This window comes from Triplophysa rosa, linkage group LG3 (genome assembly GCF_024868665.1).
Source record: "Triplophysa rosa linkage group LG3, Trosa_1v2, whole genome shotgun sequence".
Taxonomy (NCBI): Eukaryota; Metazoa; Chordata; class Actinopteri; order Cypriniformes; family Nemacheilidae; genus Triplophysa; species Triplophysa rosa.
The window spans coordinates 896,844-918,124 of NC_079892.1; the positions used below are offsets into that span (position 1 = coordinate 896,844).

At 41.6% G+C, this 21,281-nt stretch overlaps 1 protein-coding gene across 3 annotated transcripts in view; it reads left to right on the forward strand.

Moving 5' to 3' along the window:
• Positions 1-12,319: 12,319 nt before the first annotated feature.
• LOC130551688 (A disintegrin and metalloproteinase with thrombospondin motifs 20) overlaps positions 12,320-21,281 on the forward strand; it is a 56,721-nt gene continuing 47,759 nt past the window's right edge. Inside the window, exons 1-3 of one of the 3 annotated variants that reach the window (XM_057329533.1) lie at positions 12,320-12,611; positions 13,216-13,553; positions 17,759-17,954. In XM_057329533.1, coding sequence (XP_057185516.1) covers positions 12,518-12,611; positions 13,216-13,553; positions 17,759-17,954 — 628 coding nt within the window. In that variant the 5' untranslated portion in view covers positions 12,320-12,517. Of the gene's footprint in view, positions 12,612-13,215; positions 13,554-17,284; positions 17,660-17,758; positions 17,955-19,439; positions 19,529-21,281 lie in introns of those variants that run through there. The other 2 variants (XM_057329534.1, XM_057329538.1) reach the window with 2 other exon arrangements.

Here is a 21,281-nt window from a genome sequence, read left to right on the forward strand (position 1 = left end):
GGTTCAGTGATTCAAGGATAGACATGAAACGGCTCTTTTAATTCATTCAAATAAATCATATAAAACTACATAAAGTATTATTATTTACTAACCAAAGTATACAAATGTAAGAATTATACATTAAAGCACAGATTTTAAAGTTAGACTTTGAATTTTGATGTCAATTCCACTATAGCACACACATACACTCACCTAAAGGATTATTAGGAACACCTGTTCAATTTCTCATTAATGCAATTATCTAATCAACCAATCACATGGCAGTTGCTTCAATGCATTTAGGGGTGTGGTCCTGGTCAAGACAATCTCCTGAACTCCAAACTGAATGTCAGAATGGGAAAGAAAGGTGATTTAAGCAATTTTGAGCGTGGCATGGTTGTTGGTGCCAGACGGGCCGGTCTGAGTATTTCACAATCTGCTCAGTTACTGGGATTTTCACGCACAACCATTTCTAGGGTTTACAAAGAATGGTGTGAAAAGGGAAAAACATCCAGTATGCGGCAGTCCTGTGGGCGAAAATGCCTTGTTGATGCTAGAGGTCAGAGGAGAATGGGCCGACTGATTCAAGCTGATAGAAGAGCAACTTTGACTGAAATAACCACTCGTTACAACCGAGGTATGCAGCAAAGCATTTGTGAAGCCACAACACGCACAACCTTGAGGCAGATGGGCTACAACAGCAGAAGACCCCACCGGGTACCACTCATCTCCACTACAAATAGGAAAAAGAGGCTACAATTTGCACGAGCTCACCAAAATTGGACAGTTGAAGACTGGAAAAATGTTGCCTGGTCTGATGAGTCTCGATTTCTGTTGAGACATTCAAATGGTAGAGTCAGAATTTGGCGTAAACAGAATGAGAACATGGATCCATCATGCCTTGTTACCACTGTGCAGGCTGGTGGTGGTGGTGTAATGGTGTGGGGGATGTTTTCTTGGCACACTTTAGGCCCCTTAGTGCCAATTGGGCATCGTTTAAATGCCACGGCCTACCTGAGCATTGTTTCTGACCATGTCCATCCCTTTATGACCACCATGTACCCATCCTCTAATGGCTACTTCCAGCAGGATAATGCACCATGTCACAAAGCTCGAATCATTTCAAATTGGTTTCTTGAACATGACAATGAGTTCACTGTACTAGAATGGCCCCCACAGTCACCAGATCTCAACCCGATAGAACATCTTTGGGATGTGGTGGAACGGGAGCTTCGTGCCCTGGATGTGCATCCCACAAATCTCCATCAACTGCAAGATGCTATCCTATCAATATGGGCCAACATTTCTAAAGAATGCTTTCAGCACCTTGTTGAATCAATGCCACGTAGAATTAAGGCAGTTCTGAAGGCGAAAGGGGGTCAAACACCGTATTAGTATGGTGTTCCTAATAATCCTTTAGGTGAGTGTATTACACAACAGTATCTAGTTTAGACTTCAGAAGTAACTGTAATAAAGTACACAAACTAGATTAGCTTAGTAACTATTACGCCAACACTGATTATCCACACACCCAGCTTTAGAGAGAGAGAGAGAGAGAGGAGAGAGAGAGAGAGAGAGAGAGAGAGAGAGAGAGGAGAGAGGGGCAGTGTAAATGTAAGCACACGTCATCTCCAGATGAGAATGTAAATAAACCCACCTGGACTGAATTCCACGTGAGCCCTGAAGATCTCTTTAGCGTCGTGAATGCAGCGCTGGACTTCATTTCTCTAGTCAGCAGCGCAGAAAGCGGTCACATTGACCCTCAGTTGCTGTAAACGCTCGCAGCGCTCAAATTGCTTGGACGCTGCATTAACGCATTACTCTACACGTGTTTAACACTTGAACTCAATTGTTCAATTTTACTAAACACAAACACTGAATGTACATCATTTCACGACTAAACACATGAACCTGTTTTCAAGCTTATTTTCACATTATGAGGGCAGTTTTGTTTCGTCTGGAGACGTTTGCGTGCGGTTTGGTTATTGATTTGTGTTGAAATGTATTCTGAAACAGCGCGAATTACCAGTCAAGCTGCCGTGAAGATGATGATAATATCAATTTTCTGGTTGGCATGTGTTCACACACACACACACACACACACACACACACACACACACACACACACACACACACACACGGACCTCTGAACCCGTGTGCTGATACACATGAGCACAGATACCAGAATCACACGCTGGAGACGTGCTTGTTAACATCTCAAACCGACCGCAGAGGTCGTAAAAAATGCAACAGTAAATATGTTGAAGCAAAATTTTCCCTTCGAAGTCGCGGAAGGAGTTTTATATCGGGAATTTTCACTCAGCAATTCAGTTTTCTGTGGTCGTTTCCAGGTCTGAACTGAAATACTGGACAGTATTTACTTCACTACATTATATCTTCACTGTCAAACTGAAAATGTGTATCTCTATTTTTGTAAATAAATCATTATTATTGGTCACATTTAATGTTCGTGGGTTTTGATCAAAACGTATTAAAAAGTGCTTGTCAACTTCAAAGTGTTTAATGGTTGAAAAGATAGTGTTTTTCTTTTCCTGTAAAGTGTCAGTTTTGGAGATATGAGCTTTTAATCCAGCAGTAACTTTTGCTCACTTTTTTGTGTGTTTTATTTTACATTTAATACTTAATTGCATTAAAATCTAGTACTTTCTTATAGCAGAATTTTACTCCTGCATCAGACCACGCCGGTATTTGTTTATACTTGACAATGGCCACTAGGCGTCAGTGTCCACAGGCGTGTTGCTTCTGTAACCAAGACAAGAGCCGAAGAAGAAGCGGATCGTTGTGGAGGCTGCTTGAGAAGCGTTTAGCAGTGATAGCGGCAAGTAAACGGTCACTTTTGCAGCTTGAGTTGTTAAATAAATACAGAAAAACACGTAATTTATTTAGATAATTAATGCGTATATGAGTAAACCCGACGCTATCGCGGAGTTTTTTGACATGAAAGGAGGGGGCTCAAGCAGACCAATCACAGCGCTTGTGGTCCGCGTCGCATTGACGTAGGGTACGGCGTAGGTCACGCGTCTCTGCGTATGTAAAATCGCACTTTACTTTTACTCAAGTAAAAAAATACTCGAGTGAAAGTTAAAGAGTACTAGATTTTTAATGTACTTCATGTTTGCTATTGGGGTAAGAAAACAAACCTATTTCAAGATCCATTTTCTAACGAATGATCCACCTCATATAGGCTAACAGTTAGTAATTCTCATGGATCTGTCTGTTTTACTGTATAACAGGACGAAACTCCAGCACATGAGTATTTTAGCTGTGTGTGTGTGTGTGTGTGTGTGTTTTATCAGGTTATGTGTGTTTGTCTGTCAGAGATTAGGTGAGTAATCCTCCTTTTAAGCAGCAGTCATCTTTGAGTTTGGGTTTGTCCTCTGATAATAAGAGACAGACTCATTAAAGATATTAACTGGGCTGGGCTTTCAACCCATTCACTGCTCAACTATGTGATTTAAACAGATCAGATGTCTCTGCCAAACTGCTTCATTTCCCCGAGGAACATGTTGTTCATTCAGCAAAAACCTGTGTGTGTGTGTGTGTGTGTGTGTGTGTTGGGGGGGGCTACTTGTCACGCATGACACATCTCACACCAGTCCATCTTTACATCAGTGTTCCCACTGTGATGACACTGGATCGAACTGGGATGGTTGCTAAGGCATTTATCAGTGGTTGCTAGGGTGCAGTTGCTTTTTTGAGTAGAAGCAATAGTAACAGAGGTGTTTCTAAAGAAAAACTGTAATGCAGAATTTGGAGCTGTAAAAATGTTCGGTAACGCTTTAGATTACAGCCCGCAATGTAGCGCATAATTCAACAGGATTTACAGCGTAACTAATTGTAACAGTAATGTTCCTCTACAGCACATATATGAAGAGTTTGGTTCCAAAATGAGATAACTCCATTTAAAAAAAATCAGAAATCATGTTTGTTTATTATGCATTCCAGTTATTATTACTCAAACTGCAGTTGGTTTGTTTTGATTTAAGAAAAAATACAGCTAAATAACACAATAATACACAATAAAAACATGGTAACATAATGAAAAACATGAATTTTGAAGAATTTTAAAAACTGAGTTATCTCATTTTGGAACCAAACTCTTCATATGTAGTAGGGGAACAATATGCAAAGTTTGGGGAATAAAGAAGTCAGGAAATTCAAGAAATATTTATACTGTAAGAATTTTAAAACTAAGGGTTAACTCTTTTTTAACTAATTTTATTTGATTGATTGTAGGATTATTGGACACAAATAATTTCTTGTAATTATGAGTTGTTTTGCTGAATTTGAATGTGAAAAAAATGTGCAACATCAGTGTTGATCTCTTGAGACTACAATCAAATACAATTTCAAGAGTGTTTTGATTTGGATGTTTATATGGCATGCAGTTCCCCTTTATTCCCCAAACTTTGCATATTGTTCCCCTTTACCTACAGATATGTGCTGTGGAGGAAGATTATTGTTACAATTAGTTACGCTGTAAATCCTGTTGAATTATGCGCTTCATTGCGGGCCGTAATCTAAAGCGTGACCAAATGTTCTGTGTTGTTGCTATGCTGTTGCTAGGTAGATGCTATGATTTTTGTAAGTGGTAGATGCTAGAATTTTCTATCTGGTTGCTAGGTAGATGCTGGGATGTTCTGGTGGTAGCACTCATAACCCGTCAGACTTTTGTGTGAAGTGATGAGGCACCACCGCAGCTCATGATAAATACACCAATGACCAAAACATCAACATGTCAGACTCGGGTTGTTTACATGCTCGGGTTTGTGTTTCTGCTTCTCTTTCAGCGTATCCGAGACTAAGGCCAAATCGATTCAGTCATGTCTTTGGTTTTGTGATTCAGTCTAGATGACCCCTGTAAGCAGGTCCTGACCACACTCGCACAAATACGTTCAGGTGAGGAGATGGCTCCACGTGATTTAAACATGCGGTCGTGTACGTCCATCACTGACATGTGTACACATCCACATCATCCAAACATAAATATTGAGTTTATCACCCGCCTTCCGGCCTTTCATATCTTGTGCTGGGACCACAGGAGGATAAATACGCTACTTCAACCCAAACAACTCCCATTCTATGACACGGACGAGATTTACGTTTGTGGTTTACATGAGTTTTAAGGCTCGACATTTTTCCTAGAAGAAAGTTCCTCTGCTTTTTCCTTTCAGCAAGACTCGTTCGATTGAATTCAGCTGCTCACTGGCTTTCGTGACTGAATCATTTCAGTTTCATATCCTTGAATATGTTCATTTGAGTTTGGCAAATTTTGACAGTTAATCATAAATGCACACAAAAGAAGGATCTTAAAGAGACAGTTCACCCAAAAATGAAAATTCTGTCATCATGTACTCGCCCTCAGATTGTTCCAAACCTGTATACGTGTCTTTGTTCTGCTGAACACACAGGAAGATATTTGTGAGAATGTCAGTAACCAAACCAATCTCATCCCCCATTTACTGCCATAGTAGGGAAAATAAAACATATGCTGTCTGCGCTGCATTTTAAGGCATCATAGGTTTACTCCCAGAATGCATTGCAATTAGCTCAGCAGAAAACTTTATCCAAAATTGAAATGTACTTATTTTATTTAAATTATTATAAGTGAATTATACTGATATTAAAGGGATACTTCACCCAAAAATGAAAATTCTGTCATCATTTGCTCACCTTTGAGTTGTTACAAATCTGTATACCATAGTAGGAAAAAAACAGTGGCAGTCAAAAGTGCCTCAGAAGTGTTTGCTGTCCTACATTCAACAGAACACAAGTATTTTTTCCTACAATGGGTGTTGAAATCTGTCTGGTTATAAGCATTCTTCCAAATATCTTTCACACATTTGAAACAACTCAAAGGCAAGGAAACGATAACAGAATTTCCCTTTAATTCATTTGATGGTGATGGTAAATATTTCTGTATTTTTGTGGTTTTAGCTTTTCATGAGATTCTGTGGAGCGTTCCAAATCATGTCACGAGTAGAATAGAATAGACACATACATTAAAACACAAAACAGATATGAATAAGTGCACATGTAAACAATATAGAATACAAAAAAAATAGATGCGGCAAAAAAATGTGGTTTATAATGTTGTGAAGTTGAAATGAAAATGTGTTTTTTGACATTGAATTGAGTGAAACTCGGATCAGATCACATTCATGTTGAGCCAGTGCTGATGTTTAGGAGAAACCAGCGGGGTGAGACACTTAGACCCCTGTAATAGAGGCTGACCCTTGCTCTAGTCACCGATTGGCCGCTGGAGATCTAATCCCACCCAATACACTAACCTGTTATTAGAGAGAGAGAGCGCAGACATCATCTCAGTGTTTAAACACATCTACAGCTGAAGTCAACTTGAACAAAACTCTTCCTGTGAGCTGCTGTGGACCTCACACAGCTGTCACCATATCCCATGAGTCTCTGGGGCTTTCAGCTGTTATCACATCACAGGCTCAGAACACTTAGCATGCAGAACGAACACGGCACTGTGTGTTTCAGAGTGAATCAATGTTGGTATTTATACCGTAGTATTGATCAGAGAACCGCTGCACCAGAGTATCGCAGCAGTACTAGAGTTTGGGTCTCATACAACACATGCTCCAGATGGGTCTCATCGCTGGTCTCAGGTCAGTTTAGCCTCATCTGTCTCCGTTAGCTGAAGAAACTGATTCCAGAACAGCACTAGCGTGTGACTCCGGCAGCTGTTGTCCAGAATGAAACCGGAGAGCTCAGACGTGTTCAGAGTTTGAAGTCTGCTCGTGGTCCCGCCAGCCAAGTTTTGCATCTAGTTCTGCGAGCGTACAACAAATCTACTCGACACGCCGTCATTCATGTCAATCGCTGCACACCTCTCACAGATCATGCGTTGATTTATTCAAACCTTCTGCAGAATAGAAAAAGGAGATATTTTGAAGAATGTTGATAATCAAACAACACTGAACTCCATTGACTCCCATTGTATGAACACAAAACCACCGAGACGTTTCTCGAAATATCTTCTGTTGTGTTCCACAGAAACAAAGCAAACAAAGCACTGGATGTGTTGTGACTCTTACAGATCTCGTCTCAGAATTTCAAAGAACGTCACAATGCGTTTATGTCTTGGAACGTCGTGCTGTGTTGTCAGAGAGGAAATACTGCCGTTCTTTATTGGGGCTGTTTGTCTGTCCAGGTCGAGTCTTTGCGAGCGCACATGGAATAAATGATTTGGAGAAGTGCTGTGCGTTTATTCCACATCATCAGTATTAAACACTGTGAGGAAGCGTGAAGCCTGCACTCCTAAAAGTAAAAAACCCGTCAGTCAACGGTTCTTAAAAGATATAGCCTATAGTTAGTGCAACGTGAATGTTAAAGTCCCAGTGAAATGAAAAATGACAAAGTCTATTTTTCATGAAATATTGCAGGTTTTATTGTGAATAGTTTGTCAATGTGGGTCATTCTCTGTTTAAACTTCGTGTGCCCTCATAATCTTCAGTTAAAATCTGAAAAAGCATTTCCTTCCTGTAGTGACTATCCATCTCAAATGACGTATGTTAGACGGCTTGGGCGGAGCATCCGTTAACTCCTCCCCTTCAACTGTCAGTCTGCTGCCAGATCCATTAAAAAATGCAACGGCTGTTTTTATACATCCAATCAAATCGCAGAGAAAGACGGAAATTCCGTTTCACTCGGAAATGCATCGAAATACAGAAGTGAAAACGATCGCAACAACGTCCGGTTCATGGGGACTTTGAAGGTTCTGCGACCTTACAGCCTTATAAAAACGTTTCCACACACGAGTGGAGTTGCTGTTTTAACCTCATGAAATCATGGGTGATGGCGCGAGGGAGCGTGGCGATGTTTAGTTATTTTAAACTCATGTCTCCCGTCCTCTGGGATCCGCAGGTCAATGTGTGTTGAGGTTAAACCGTGTGAGACACGTACAAGAGCCGCAAACCTCTTGAACGTGTGTGAAGCTTGTAAAGTGACTGCAGGAGAGAAGTTCACACGGGGTTTAATATCAGGTCCTGAAAGAGCGAAAACTTTCTTTAGTCATGCCGTTACCTGTCGCACTAACACACGTGTTTATTCAGAGCTCGCTCACGGAGTAGACATGACCAGGTCACATCATGACGCATCACACATGTCACGGTGTCCCTGACGAATGTTAGCGCTCACATGCTGGAGTTCTCAGTTGTGTTTCATCTTTTATCTAGAATTATTTGTATTGAATGTAATCTGGATTTGAGTAAATGTGATGAGAAATGTTTGAGCTCTTCAATAACATTGACTTTTGATTGCAGATCTGAGCTCAGTTTGACTCATTGTTGACATCTCTTCTCAAACTCTGACAGACAGACTCTTTTTCTCAAGAGAAATATGTGAGACTAAAGCGAAAGCTTCCACTGAGTCTCACGAGATGGTGTTGATGTTCTGCAGGAATCGTGATCTCACGCGTTTCTTCTCAGAGCGCAGGAGTGATGCTTTAGATCCGGCTGAAGATGTTTTGACAGCGTTGTGAAGCCTCCGGATGAAGCGCAGAGAACTCGCGGGACGCTCCGGCATTCCTCTGTGGAATTTAAAGCTTACGCTGTGGAGAATCAGAGTCAGACCGGACGATGAGGGGCCACGCGGACCACCCGTCCAAAGGTGAGCCTGTGAACCGGGGGTGTTACGCCACTTGTGTGATTGTTTAAGGTGGAAACGGAATGAACGGACTGAAGTCTGAATGGTGGAACCAAAGGAGCCTCGCTTTCATCTTCTTCAGACACTCCGAGGCTCTTCATGTGCTAGCCTGTGAGCGTCCACCTTCACAACTCATTCCGTTAGCGGGAGAGTCATGTCATTTCATTCTAGGACTGATTGCTTTTAAAGAGAGAGAGGGCGACGTTCAATATCTGTCTGAATAAATCTTTCATCCTGAAGTCCTGTTCAGCGTTTTCTTCTCTTTAAACGAAATCCACTCCGGACACGGTTTGTCTTTATAGGTATTCGATGAGGTTGAGTGAAAGTCGTTTTACTGACATGAGGCTATGATATAAGCAAGCACGGCTTTGTTAAATAATATGAAAATAAAATGCGTTCTTTGTCTGATAGAATGTGTATCCCATTGTGCTTTTATTGTAATCATGTGTTTTTGTTGTAGTTGTGTGAAGGCGTCTCACACCGTTACACAATCAGTGTGTCAAACATTAACACGAGCTTCAGGATGAAATGCACAGAGAGTGAGTGTTAGTTAGTTCTGTTAACGACCCACATTTACTGTTTCCATTGAGTTCAGGGTCAAAGCCTTCATCATGTCAATGAACACAGAGCAATAAACTGAAATAAAATAAGGGTTCCGTTTAAAAGTGATGTTGTCAGGGGTTACCAGGGTGTTGCTATGTGCTTTGCACTTGCTAAGGTTTTCTGAGTTCGTTTGAGCATGTTGCTAGGAGGTTGCTAGGGTGATCCGGGTGGTCATAAACTGGTTTCTTTAATGGTCCACCCTGAATCTATATGATGTTCTGGTTCAGATAAATCAGAAATTCATGAGTCTGATTGGTTAAAATTTTGTCTGATTTGAGGACCGTGTCACAAAAGGTTCACAAATAGACGTGCTGAAACATAATTTTTGTTTTTGTTAAGACAATAATGTATCAACAGAACCTCCCGATGTCTGTTACGTTCATGCGAAGTTAAAGCAGCACAGAAAGCTCAACACAAAACTCTCGGCTGGACTGCTTTCTCTGGCACGCTGGTAAAGAAAACTGCCTCGACAAATTTCTTCAATAAATTCCGTCTACATCAAGCGGATATTTGGACAGAACGTGCGTATGTAAGTCCATCTTTTTTTTGGCATTTGAATGTAATTTTTCACATTCCCAGTGGGTTCCTAAGTTTTTTTGGTCTTTTTCTCTTTGAATTATGTAGGAAAATACAAACCTCAGAAAATGAACCTTCACATTGATGTCGATTTCACTTTTAAATGATTTATGCAGGTAATACATTCATCACACGTGCGGAATATTTGAGTCTTTTTTTTACATAAAACTGCTGAAGTTTGAGTTTGCTCTCCAGCGTTTAAGTTCAACCCTTGTTCATTAAGCTCCAATGGTTTCCCAGGGTCCTGCTGGGGGCCACACAGGGGGTCATCGCTGGTGTCAAAGGTCAAGTGAGAAGATCGGAAGCTTGTTGTGCGTGCTACAACATGAAGCTCATTGTGTGAGTTTATGTGTTTTCTTTCATGCTTTGTCAGACACGCTTTTATTTGAAGTTCATTCAGTCTTGATGTATATGTGGACCTCGGGGAGCTGAAGAAGAGCTGTTGATCTGACAGCCGTGGTGAAGGTAAGAACACTGTCATACAGTCAAAACAGAGACTTCAGTTTGATTGAAAATGACCAGTGTCCCATGATGCACTTTGTTTTGATGGTCTGGAAGCTTTGAATAATAGTGACCTTGTCTGTTAAGAAAAATCGTGACAAAAGAATCATAAAAGACAGATGAAGAGTTTGTTTCCAAAATGAGATAACTCCGTTTTTTAAATTAATTTTTTATGACATTATCATGCTTTTATTGTGTTAGTTAGCTGTATTTATTTAGTTATGGCGGCTTTAAAAATCATGTTTTTTATTGTGTATTCCAATGAATATCAATCAAACTGCAGTTGGTTTGTTTTGAGTTAAGCCATAATAACAAAAAACACAGCTAACACAATAAAAACATGATAACAGAACAAAAACAAGATTTTAAAAACATCTCATTTTGGAAACAAACTCTTCCGATATTCCAGGCTTTCTAAAGCCATAAGTTTTGACATAATTGTCAATATTGTCCCGTGCTGAAGTCGTCTTGCGGGGATGTCCCCTCCTCAGTGTGCACTAAAGACCTGAAGCACATGTTGTTATTTAGCTGTGAGAAGACACAATGAGATTTCTCTCTCTAATGAGCACTTTCACATCTGTTTTATAAAGAGCAGTTTGCTCGCTGTGATCGTTTTAAACCAGCGGGAGGGCAAGTGCACATTTAAGACTAATGCGCTTCTCACACACCTGTGGACAGAAATACTGTACATCAAAACAGAACTGGAACCAGATTAGAGAGATTTAGAATATCTTATTCTCGTTAAATATGTGTGATGTAAGCTGTGATTGTTGTACTGAAACGTGCTTTTATGTTCAATTAAATTAAAACAATTCAAATGAAGCTTAACTTATGCAGATGTAAGTAGATCTGTTCAATGTGTCCAGCATGAAGAGTGTCAGAGATGTCTGATCTTCTCTTTCACAAATCTATGAATCTGCTAAATGAAACAACCTTTATGATCTGTGCATGAGTTCAGAAAACCCGACGCTTTGCATTGCACCTGTCAGACTGACTTCATAAATAGTTGTTTTTCTGAATTTTTTTGCAGTGTGGCTGTATTTTAAAAATCTCTAAGCGTGAAAAACAAACTCTTAATTTTAGCTTCATTACATGGCGTGTTAGAATATGATTCTGATTGGTCAGTCACACATTCTGATGTCTTATACATGATATATATATATATATATATATATATATATATAAAGTGAAAGTGAGCGATTTGTCAGATATGGTGACCCATACCCAAAATGTGACCTCTGCATTTAGCCCATCCAGAGAGTAGTGAACACACGCACAGCAAGTGGTGACCACACGTACACCCGGAGCAGTGGGCAGCTATCACTGCAGCGCCCGGGGAGCAAGTAGGGGTCAGGTGCCTTGCTCAAGGGCTCCTCAGTCGTTACCCGGAAAATCTCAGAATATAGTATATTATAGTAAATATTGTATAGTTGATAAAGGTGGTAACACTTTACAAGTTTCATTTGTCATTACATAAACATTGAACAAAACTTCTACAGCATAATGTTCATTTCTACACTTTGACAAATAGATATTTAATATAAAACATTATATTGTAACATTAGTTAATGTACACTGACCTAACACAAACAAACAATGAAAAACTGCATTTGCATAAAGATTGCTAAAATGTTTAATTGATCGTAGTTCATGCTGGATTATACATTAAGGAACTAATGAAACTCTAATTGTGCATTTTTGTTACATTAACTTTGTCAGAATTGTTGTACATGCAATAAATAAATGTTCACTTGATTTGTTTGCCGTTTAACCTCGTAACTCAAAACTCTGTTTCTCATAAACACAATGACCGTGACATTTCATTGTCAATAAACGTGTATTTGTTGTCATGCACTGGTTGAGTTTGGAGACGGCGGTGGTGCGGGGGGCGTGCCGAGATCTCTGGCTCTCTCTCTTTTTCTCTCGTGTGTGTGTGTTGAGGGGGAGCGAAAAAAGCCCCTTGGCACGGATCAGCACACACACAAACGCACACACATTGAGTGTGTGAGAGAAAGAGAGAGAGTTGAGTTCGCCGCCGGGTTTCCGTGCGCGGAATGAGTGAACCGGAGCGCATGTGCACGGATGTTTTAACGGTATGACGGCGGGTCTCTGGAGCTGTAGCTGAAGGATCAGAGCCGGAGAGAGAGAGAGAGAGAGAGAGAGAGAGATCATGCGGGGTCCTGCGCTCCGGCTGCTGGGACTCGTGTGGCACCTCTCCGCGCTTTTACGCATCGCGCACCCGCACAAACTGCACCCCAAACAAGGTAAAGACACATTTACTGCACGAGGAATAACGGCAACTTGTTCTTCTTAAGTCAGCTTCCAATACAGATAAAATGGGCTTTTTTAGTTTTAATGTGGTTTTGTGCATCTTTAAAGTCGATTGTATTGACGATTAAATGAACAATATAACGTGTCAATATCGTGTGTATGTCATGAAAATGGCAGTATGTTTGCACACTGTAAGTTTATGATGGTCTGTATGTTGTGTTGTTTTATAGAATAGCACCAAATGGTGTTTCATTACTTAAATTCACATTTAAAGCGTCATTCTGTCAGTCTGTCATGTGTTTGAAAGCTGCACAAACACACTTTAAAATGAAGACATTTCACAACAAAGCAATAGATGTAGTGTTGAAGTGTGGATGGCAAATGTTAGTGGAACGTGTTGATCTAGACTTGTGCGAACTTCATACATGCACTGAACATCTCCTGGACACCAGTTGAGTCATTTTTCTACATAAAGATCTAGTGCGCAAACACACACACACACGCACACACACTGATGAAGTGTGTAGTTTTAATGCACTGTAAGTCACTTTGGATTAAAGTGCTCCAGTATAACTGTTACGTGTGCGTGTGTTTCAGAGAGCTTCATTGGCCAGCTGTCAGCGTATGAGATCATCACACCGGTGCGACTGAATGAGTTTGGAGAGTCCTTCCCGCACCGGCTGCACTACCGCAGGAGGAAGCGCAGCTCTGACGCCCAGCTCTCAGGTGTGAGGGCTCAGTACCGCATCCAGGCGTTCGGTCAGAGCTTTCATCTCAACCTCACGGCTGATTCTGGATTTATCGCTCCGTCCTACACGGTGGATCATCTGGGAGAAGAAGAGCATCGGGACGCAGACCTTCGACACTGTTTCTTTAAAGGACACGTGAACGCTCAACAGGAACATCGGGCCGTCTTCAGTCTGTGCGCTGGACTCGTGAGTTTACACACACACACACACACACACACACGCGCACACACACACACACACAGAAGTGTTCTTGAGTTCTTCTCTAGGTTAACAGCAGTCTGTTGACATGAATGTGGTTATTTTAGATGTGTAGACTGATGCAGAGATGACAGACGGATTCACACGAGCTTTCAGCTTCTTTACTGCTTTAAAACTTCCTTTACTGGACCGCCAGCTTGGCGTTCATACAATGGAGTTCAGTGTCGTTTGATGATCAACGTTCTTCAAAATATCTTCTGTTGTGTCCTGCAGAAGAAAGAAACTCGTACAGGTTTGACATGACATGAGGATGACAGAATTTTCATTTCTGGGTGAGCTGTCCCTTTAAGCCGGATTTGGCCAATCAGCTTCCTGCTGGTCGTGGCGCTGTTTCCTGAGGATGCTCTCCTGACACGTTTGCATACAGTCGTTTGTTCATTAGATGAGGCGATTACCCGTCGCAGTAAATGCAGCAGTCTGTAGCTGCAGGTGATGTCATATCTGATGAGGTCATCAAGTCATACATCACATGACGCACAGAGAGGATCAGCGTCAGTCGCGTGTCCGTCCTCGGGTGATGTTGGAGAACAGCCGGAGAAAGTGCTTTCAGTTTGCTGTGTGACAACATGCATGAGTTGAATGAAATTTCAAATCATTTTCCAAAAGATGTGTTGAGAGCGGCGTGTGTAACTTTGAAGTTGTTAATGAATTTTGATGAATTTGGACGGTGTTAACGCTTAAGAATTTATACAGACAGACTGCAAAAACCTACTTTTGTGTTTTGTCGTAATGGATTCATAGATCTGTGTGCTGTACATAGACTCAACCGCTTCTGATACGTGTGCTGATGTCTGCGCCTCTCACAGGTGATGATGATGTCAGATTGTTGACAGCGTCCGTCCGCACCCGAGCGTAATAACCTTCAGTGTTCGTCTTTATGAGTTTATGAGAATGATGTCATCAGCCTGAATGAGTTTCTGGATGTTCACATGAAACTCTTTTATTCGTGTGCCATAATTCAGTTGCACTCAACAAATGTGATCATGCTTTAGTTGACAAATCTACCCAACCTGTGTGCATAAGGCTGCACAATTAATCAAAACAACTGATCGGGATTACAATTACGGGTGAAACAATTACGTAATCGCAGAAAGTTATAAAACATTTCAAAACGTCAAAGTAGAATCTATTAATCGACAATAATAATCGCAATTATAATATCAAGGTGAATAATCGACAATTGTGATTTTGGTCATAATCGTGCAGCCCCGTGTGTCCTGTGGTGTGACAGCGAACACTTAAACTAAACTGTTAAGAATGTGTTATTTTATTTAGTTAATTTGAAGAGTTTATTTCCAGAAAGAGATCAAAAAATCAAAAATCATGTTTTTTATTATGTTATAGTTGCTGCTCGATTACGGCAAAAAATATTTTGGCCAATATTGGGATTCCGATTATTTGACACAATTACTCATTAACTTTTAAAAATAAAAAAATTCTCGGCTTTTAAACTGTGAATTCAACTGAAAAATAAATGTAAAGAAATAGCACAGCTGAACCGCTGTGAAGGAAAGGGCTGCGCTGTGGATTTATACCACAAGAAAAGAGAGGATCAATAATTTACCTCGATTATTTTGTTAAAGGCCAAAATTGACGATTACAATTAATTTTCGATGAATTGCACAGCCATATTATGTTATCATGCTTTTATTGTGTTTTATTATGTTAGTTAGCTGTATCTTTTTTTGTTATTATGGCTTCATAATATTCATTGGAATGCACAATAAAAAAACATGATTTAAAAAAAATTCAAGTTAAAATGAAGTTATCTCTTTGGAAAAAACTCATATTTACGTATATTTATAATATAACATACTGTAGCACAAGAGAGCTTTATCTTCATTGTTAGTTTTGTTATTTTTCGCATGTGTGGTTTATTTGTCATATGTAGTGGTTAACAGCTGCTGTGTGACAGCGTCAGTGTACCGCGGTATCACCATAGTATGTGTTTGTAAGGGCTGGTGAACTGTATCGAGTCAAGTCGCAGCGTGTTTGTGTGTGTACGTGTCAATCAGTACTGTATTCATCGAGTACACGCGTGAAGGCAGACTTATGTCATGTTTCCATCCCCAGGGCTGTGAGTGAGTGTGTCAGATATTCTCTCAGTTCTTGTGGAAATATTTCCTCATCTGTCACTGCGTCTGATGAACGCTGCTGTTCTCTGTGCTTTCGTCTGTGTGTATCAGTGGTTCTCAACAGGGGGGGCCGTTGCCTTCCAAGGGGGCCTCAAGATGACTGATATTTTTAAATGACACAAAATGAGCATTGAGTACATACGAAAAACAAAAACAATTCTGTCATGACAACTCGCGGAGGGTTTAGCATGGTAGTGTACATGACATATAAATGTATTTGGTCTTGGCAGAATAGATCTGCTACGCTGCTGCTGCTGATGCTGCGGAGCAAATACAGAGACTTGCTACTGCCAATACATCCACAACATGCTGCTGTGTGCATGTAAGGAATAGAGTATAGAGTATAGAGTACATGATCACCCTGTAGCAGATCTATACCTGTGGAGCTGGGGAAGGAGGCGGGTTTCTGAAACGCGCTGCAGTGCTACGCCAATCACTAGCCAAGATTTAAACATTGAGTAGCTATCTCATTGGCTGCTGATACAGAACCAATCAGCTGCGCCGTGTGGTAAAGTTATTACGTCAGATTGGGTTAGACTATAGGACTGCGCCATCTTGGGCCTTATCGTACACCCGGCGCAATCCGGCGGCATGCACGATGCGAGTGTATTTTGATAGTTTCAGTCCGACACAGTTATCGTTTTCATGTCCTGCGCCACGTTGTTTAAATAGCAAATGCATTTGCGCCCATTTGTGCGCCCATGGGCGTGCTGTCTGAAAACGTGGTGTGATCAGGCGCATTGTTGGCGCGTTGCTATTTTGAGGCAATTGAAACAGACTGCGCCACTGACCAATTGAAACCTGGTCTAAACTCAACAGCGCAATATGTTTTTTGGTTATTTAAAGAGCACGTTAGTAGCACGTTGTGGACCCGCCCAGAGGCGCATTTTCTACTAAAGCGCTCTTTAAATAACAAAAAAAATTGCGCCTTTGACTTTACACTTTAGAGCAGGTTTGAGTTGGTCTATGGCGCAGTTTACTTTCAGTTCCTCAACATAGCAACGCACCATCAATGCGCCTGAAAACACCTCTTTTTTAGACCAGCACGCCATGGGTGCACAAATGAGCGCAAATGCATTTGCTAATTAAACAACGCAGGATGGGAAAATGAGAACTGTGTCGGGCTGAAACTAGCAGAAACACTTGCGCTGTGCCTTGCGCCGCGTTGCGCCGGGTGTACGATAGGGCCCCTAGAGTTTCATGCCAGAACTTTCTGTCATTTCTTATTAGTTGACCATTTTTATAATGAATACGTTTTTCCAGTTAATGTCAAGCTCTAAATCATTCTATTGGGTAGAAATGTTGAGTTTATGTGAATAGGAAGGGGGGCTTTGAATATTGTTAAAGGGATACTTCATCCAAAAATGAAAATTCTGTCAACATTTACTCACCTTCAGATTGTTCCAAACCTGTATACATTGATTTGTTTTGAACAAAAAAAATCTTTTTTGAGTGAAGTATCCCTTTAAAGACCATGGGGGGCCTTGGAGTCAAAAAGGTTGAGAACCCCCGGTGTGTACAAGATAACCTGCTGTCTGTTAGAATGATGAAATGTTCATTTGCACATGTCAGGATGATGTCAGGGTGTTTGTTGAAAGATGATGTTGAACCAGTGAAGGTCACGCTGGCAGAGAGATAGAAACATCAGGCCGGTGATGTTTTCAGAACTGTGTTTAGAAGAAGTGCTGGATGATGTTTTCACACGTGTCAGGTTTATTGAGCGTAGAAGGAAATGACAGGAACTATCGTCGGCTCTGTTACAGTACGTGCGCCTCACGACGTGCACACACAAGCGTGCTTTTCTTTCGGGCCGACGGTGGAAAATTAATTCAGCGTGTGTCACACAATTTCCATTCATTCAAACGGTCCAAATCCCATTTTCCACTTCATTATTTGCTGGTATGCTGTTCAACTACCGGCCTTTCTTTCTTGTGTGTAACAGTGCAAATTGTGTCTGTTTTTATGGTGATGTGACTCATTGTGTGTTTGCTCTTGCAGGCGGGTACGTTCACCACACGCAGCGGTCAGTTCTTCCTCGAGCCCCTGATGAGCGCTGACGGAGAATATGAGGACGAACATAACAAACCTCACCTCATCTACAAACACGACGCGCACAGGAAGTCACCTGATGTGCACAGGAAGTCACCTGATGTGCACAGGAAGTCACCTGACGCGCAGCCATGCACGACCTCAGGTGAGGGCGACAGGTGTCTGTGGAACGCTGTGAAGGGATGGAAATGAAAGAGGGGTGTTTGAAAGTTCAGGAAAATACTGTAGGATTCACAAGAACACAAGTGGAAATGCTCTCTGTTAGCGTCCTGGTCTCAGCTGGCTCACTTTCAGCGTGCTGTGCTCTTTGGCATGTGTGTTATTGTGAGGATTAGCGTCTTCATTATGAAGGCCAGTTATTGAAATTCTTCGTCTAATGAAAGTAAATCAAGTCCAGAGACTCAGACGTTCCACCGCTCTGACTGACACACATTCATCTCCTGTGCTGCTGTTAAACACATGCAAACCCTCTTCACGTGTGTGTGCGGTCTTGTGTTCTTGTGTTATGTGTGTGATTAGAGGGCAGCCTGACCCCTCTTCTTTATTTGGAGTCTGTTTGTGAGTCTCAGAACAGGTTGTTTGAGCAGTGAGGTGTTAAGAATATTCCTTTAAGAGGCGGAGAAACATCTGGGATGTAATCGTTGTGGGCGGAGTTTCCTCTATGTGAGCGGTGCTTTAGTTGTGTCATGTTCTTCTTATTTTTGCATGAATCGAAATCGTTCAGCGGATGAACAATAAAACATTGAGGGCCAATCAAAATCCATTTAGATTTAAAGGGTCATATTATGGTTTGTTTTAGATGTGATGTAATGTGTATACACCATTTAAGGTTAAAACGCTGTATTTTCCACACACGTGCATGTTTGTATCTCCTCTTTGCTCCGCCTCTCTGAAACACGCTGATGTTTAACAAAGCTCATGGCTCTGAAAAGCGAGGTGTGCTGTGATTGGCCAGTTCACCAGTGCGTAGTGATTGGTGGAATACTGCAAGCGTGTGAGGGAAATGTGACGCCTCTGACCATATTTGGAACATCAGGTTCCTCTTCAATTGTACTGACAGGTACGCCCACCTTACTTGCGTATACATTTGGGCGGTCTTAGTCAAATCAGACCACCAACTGAGGTAGATTTGTGGGGGTGTGGCTACACGAGGTGTTTCAGGCAGGTCTGGGTGAGCATTCGCTTTACATAGAATGACTCTTTTGTTCCCACACTTTCATTTCTGCTATTTTACACGTTTAATACATGCATGAGCGACTTATAACACACCAAAGACACAGAACAACACGTGTTCACGCCATATGACCCCTTTAAGGCATTTGTGCATTTATAATGTGAAACTTCAGCGTGCAATCGTAACGTTATGAACATAACGTAAATGTAACGTTGTTATCTGTTGGTATCTTTATAGTTATTGTTACAGTAGTTACCGTAAGTTATTATGATTGTTAATTTCTTTCTAAATATTTACATATAATGTGTAAGCAGGGTTTTTACTGAAGGTAGAAACAGTTTTTTTGTGGTAATTGTCATTGTTTCGCAGATGTTGTCTGTGGGGTTTAAGCTACTCTAGAATATTCCTTGTGTTGTGACATTGAATGTGGGTCATGCACCAAAGAGTCGAGCAGATATACAATTCATGAGGATTAAAAGAGGGTGTGATGAGAGCTCCAGATGCTGAGATACGGAACCCTTTGATGAAGCTCTAGTGACGCTGAGGTTTGGATATTAAACAGCAGGATTCTTCGTACACAACATTATAAAGTGTGTGTTTGTCCTGCTGCATCAGTTCTGGGTAGAGTACAGTAGTTAGCGTGGTTGCTATGGTGTTGTGGGTGGTGGCGGCTGAAAGGATGTGTTAATATTTGTCATGCCATTTCAAAACCGACTGTAATTGAGGCATGTGGATGTGTTTTTGATCAGGGTGTTGTCCGTGCGTGTCACGGCTGGACACGTGAGTCATGAACTCTGCTCAGATTCTCAAAGGCAACATCACATTTCTGTTGCTCGAATGTGCTTGTTCACGGCTCAGATCATTTGTTTTTCGTTAAATCACGTTGGTGTGTATTGAAGAGATGTTCTTGGCTTTAAGCCTGTGTCTCAGTCCTTTTCTTTTTATAATCGGAGTTCTGTTGTGAATGTTGTTGGATGTCTTGCATTGGGACTCAATTTAGCATGAATTTGAGCAGCAGCAGCAGCACAGTTGAACGTTGTGTTAAATCTGGTGGTTTGGCTTTGTTTGGTTCTGTTAATCTCTGTCTGTGTTGTTATAATCACCTGTAAACTGTTACACCCGTCTCCCCGAGCAGCCCGCCCATCGCCCCTCCTCTTCCTCCTCCTCCTGCTCCTCCGCCTCCTCTTCCTCTTCCTGCTCCTCTTCTTCCTGCTCCTCTTCTTCCTCCTCCTCCTCTTCCTCCTCCTCCTCCTCCTCTTCCGCCTCCTCCTGCTCCGCCTCCTCCTCCTCCTCTTCCTCTTCCTGCTCCTCTTCTTCCTCCTCCTCCTCTTCCTCCTCCTCCTGCTCCACCTCCTCTTCCTCCTCCTCCTCCTGCTGCTGCTGGCAGTGTGTGTGAGATCTCAGCCAGAGTCTTTAAGACCCACCGGCTCGAGCCAACGCTGCTCACTGTCTGGACTCAATCTCGCCACAGTTTGAGCGTTTTTTGGCCTCAGTGATTGTAGAATAGCTGAGTTTCAGAGTGAGGGTGTTTGTTGTGAGGGGAAATGTGCCGCGGGATTAACTCAGATTGTGTGCTGCTTACTGTTTTGTGATAGTTGTTCAGTATGACTGTATGTGCCACGTGTGTGAGGAAATCCAGACGTATACAGGCGGAGTTAAGTGTGTTGAGGAACATCATCTATGAGGTGTTTGGCAAAGAACCGAGACGTGGAGAGCCCTTATCATGGAAACACGTCTCTCAACATGGCTCATGACACCAGACTGACGTGAGATCAGATCAGAGAGTTCGGGACTCTAAAACACACGTCACGTTACAATCTGTTCAATCTGGACCGACACCGAAGAGCCTGTGACACAACTACTGCTAGATCAAAACATTATTCATGCAAAAGAGTATTAAAGGGACAGTTCACCCAGAGCCATTGAGAGAGAGAGTCGCGTCAACTCCGTTGACTCCAATGGAACAGTTTTTTCACAGCAATGGAGGCTCTCAATAGTTACTAGTGAGGCACAGAGCTGCGACTAAACAGACCAACTGAGGTAAACGTCTAACCCATTTAAAGATGAAAGCCATTTAATGAATAAAAAAATGAAAGAAATAAAGCATTTCAAGAGAAAACATAACTTCCTGGAACTGTCTGAAGGCTCCATGAATCACGTGACAGAACTCTCTCTCTCTCAACGGCTCTGAGTTCACCCAAACAGGAAGTTTCATCATCATTTATTCTCTCTCATGTGTTTGTAAATCTCTAAGTGAGTCTTTCTTCACTGGAACACAAAAGAAGATATTTTGAGAAA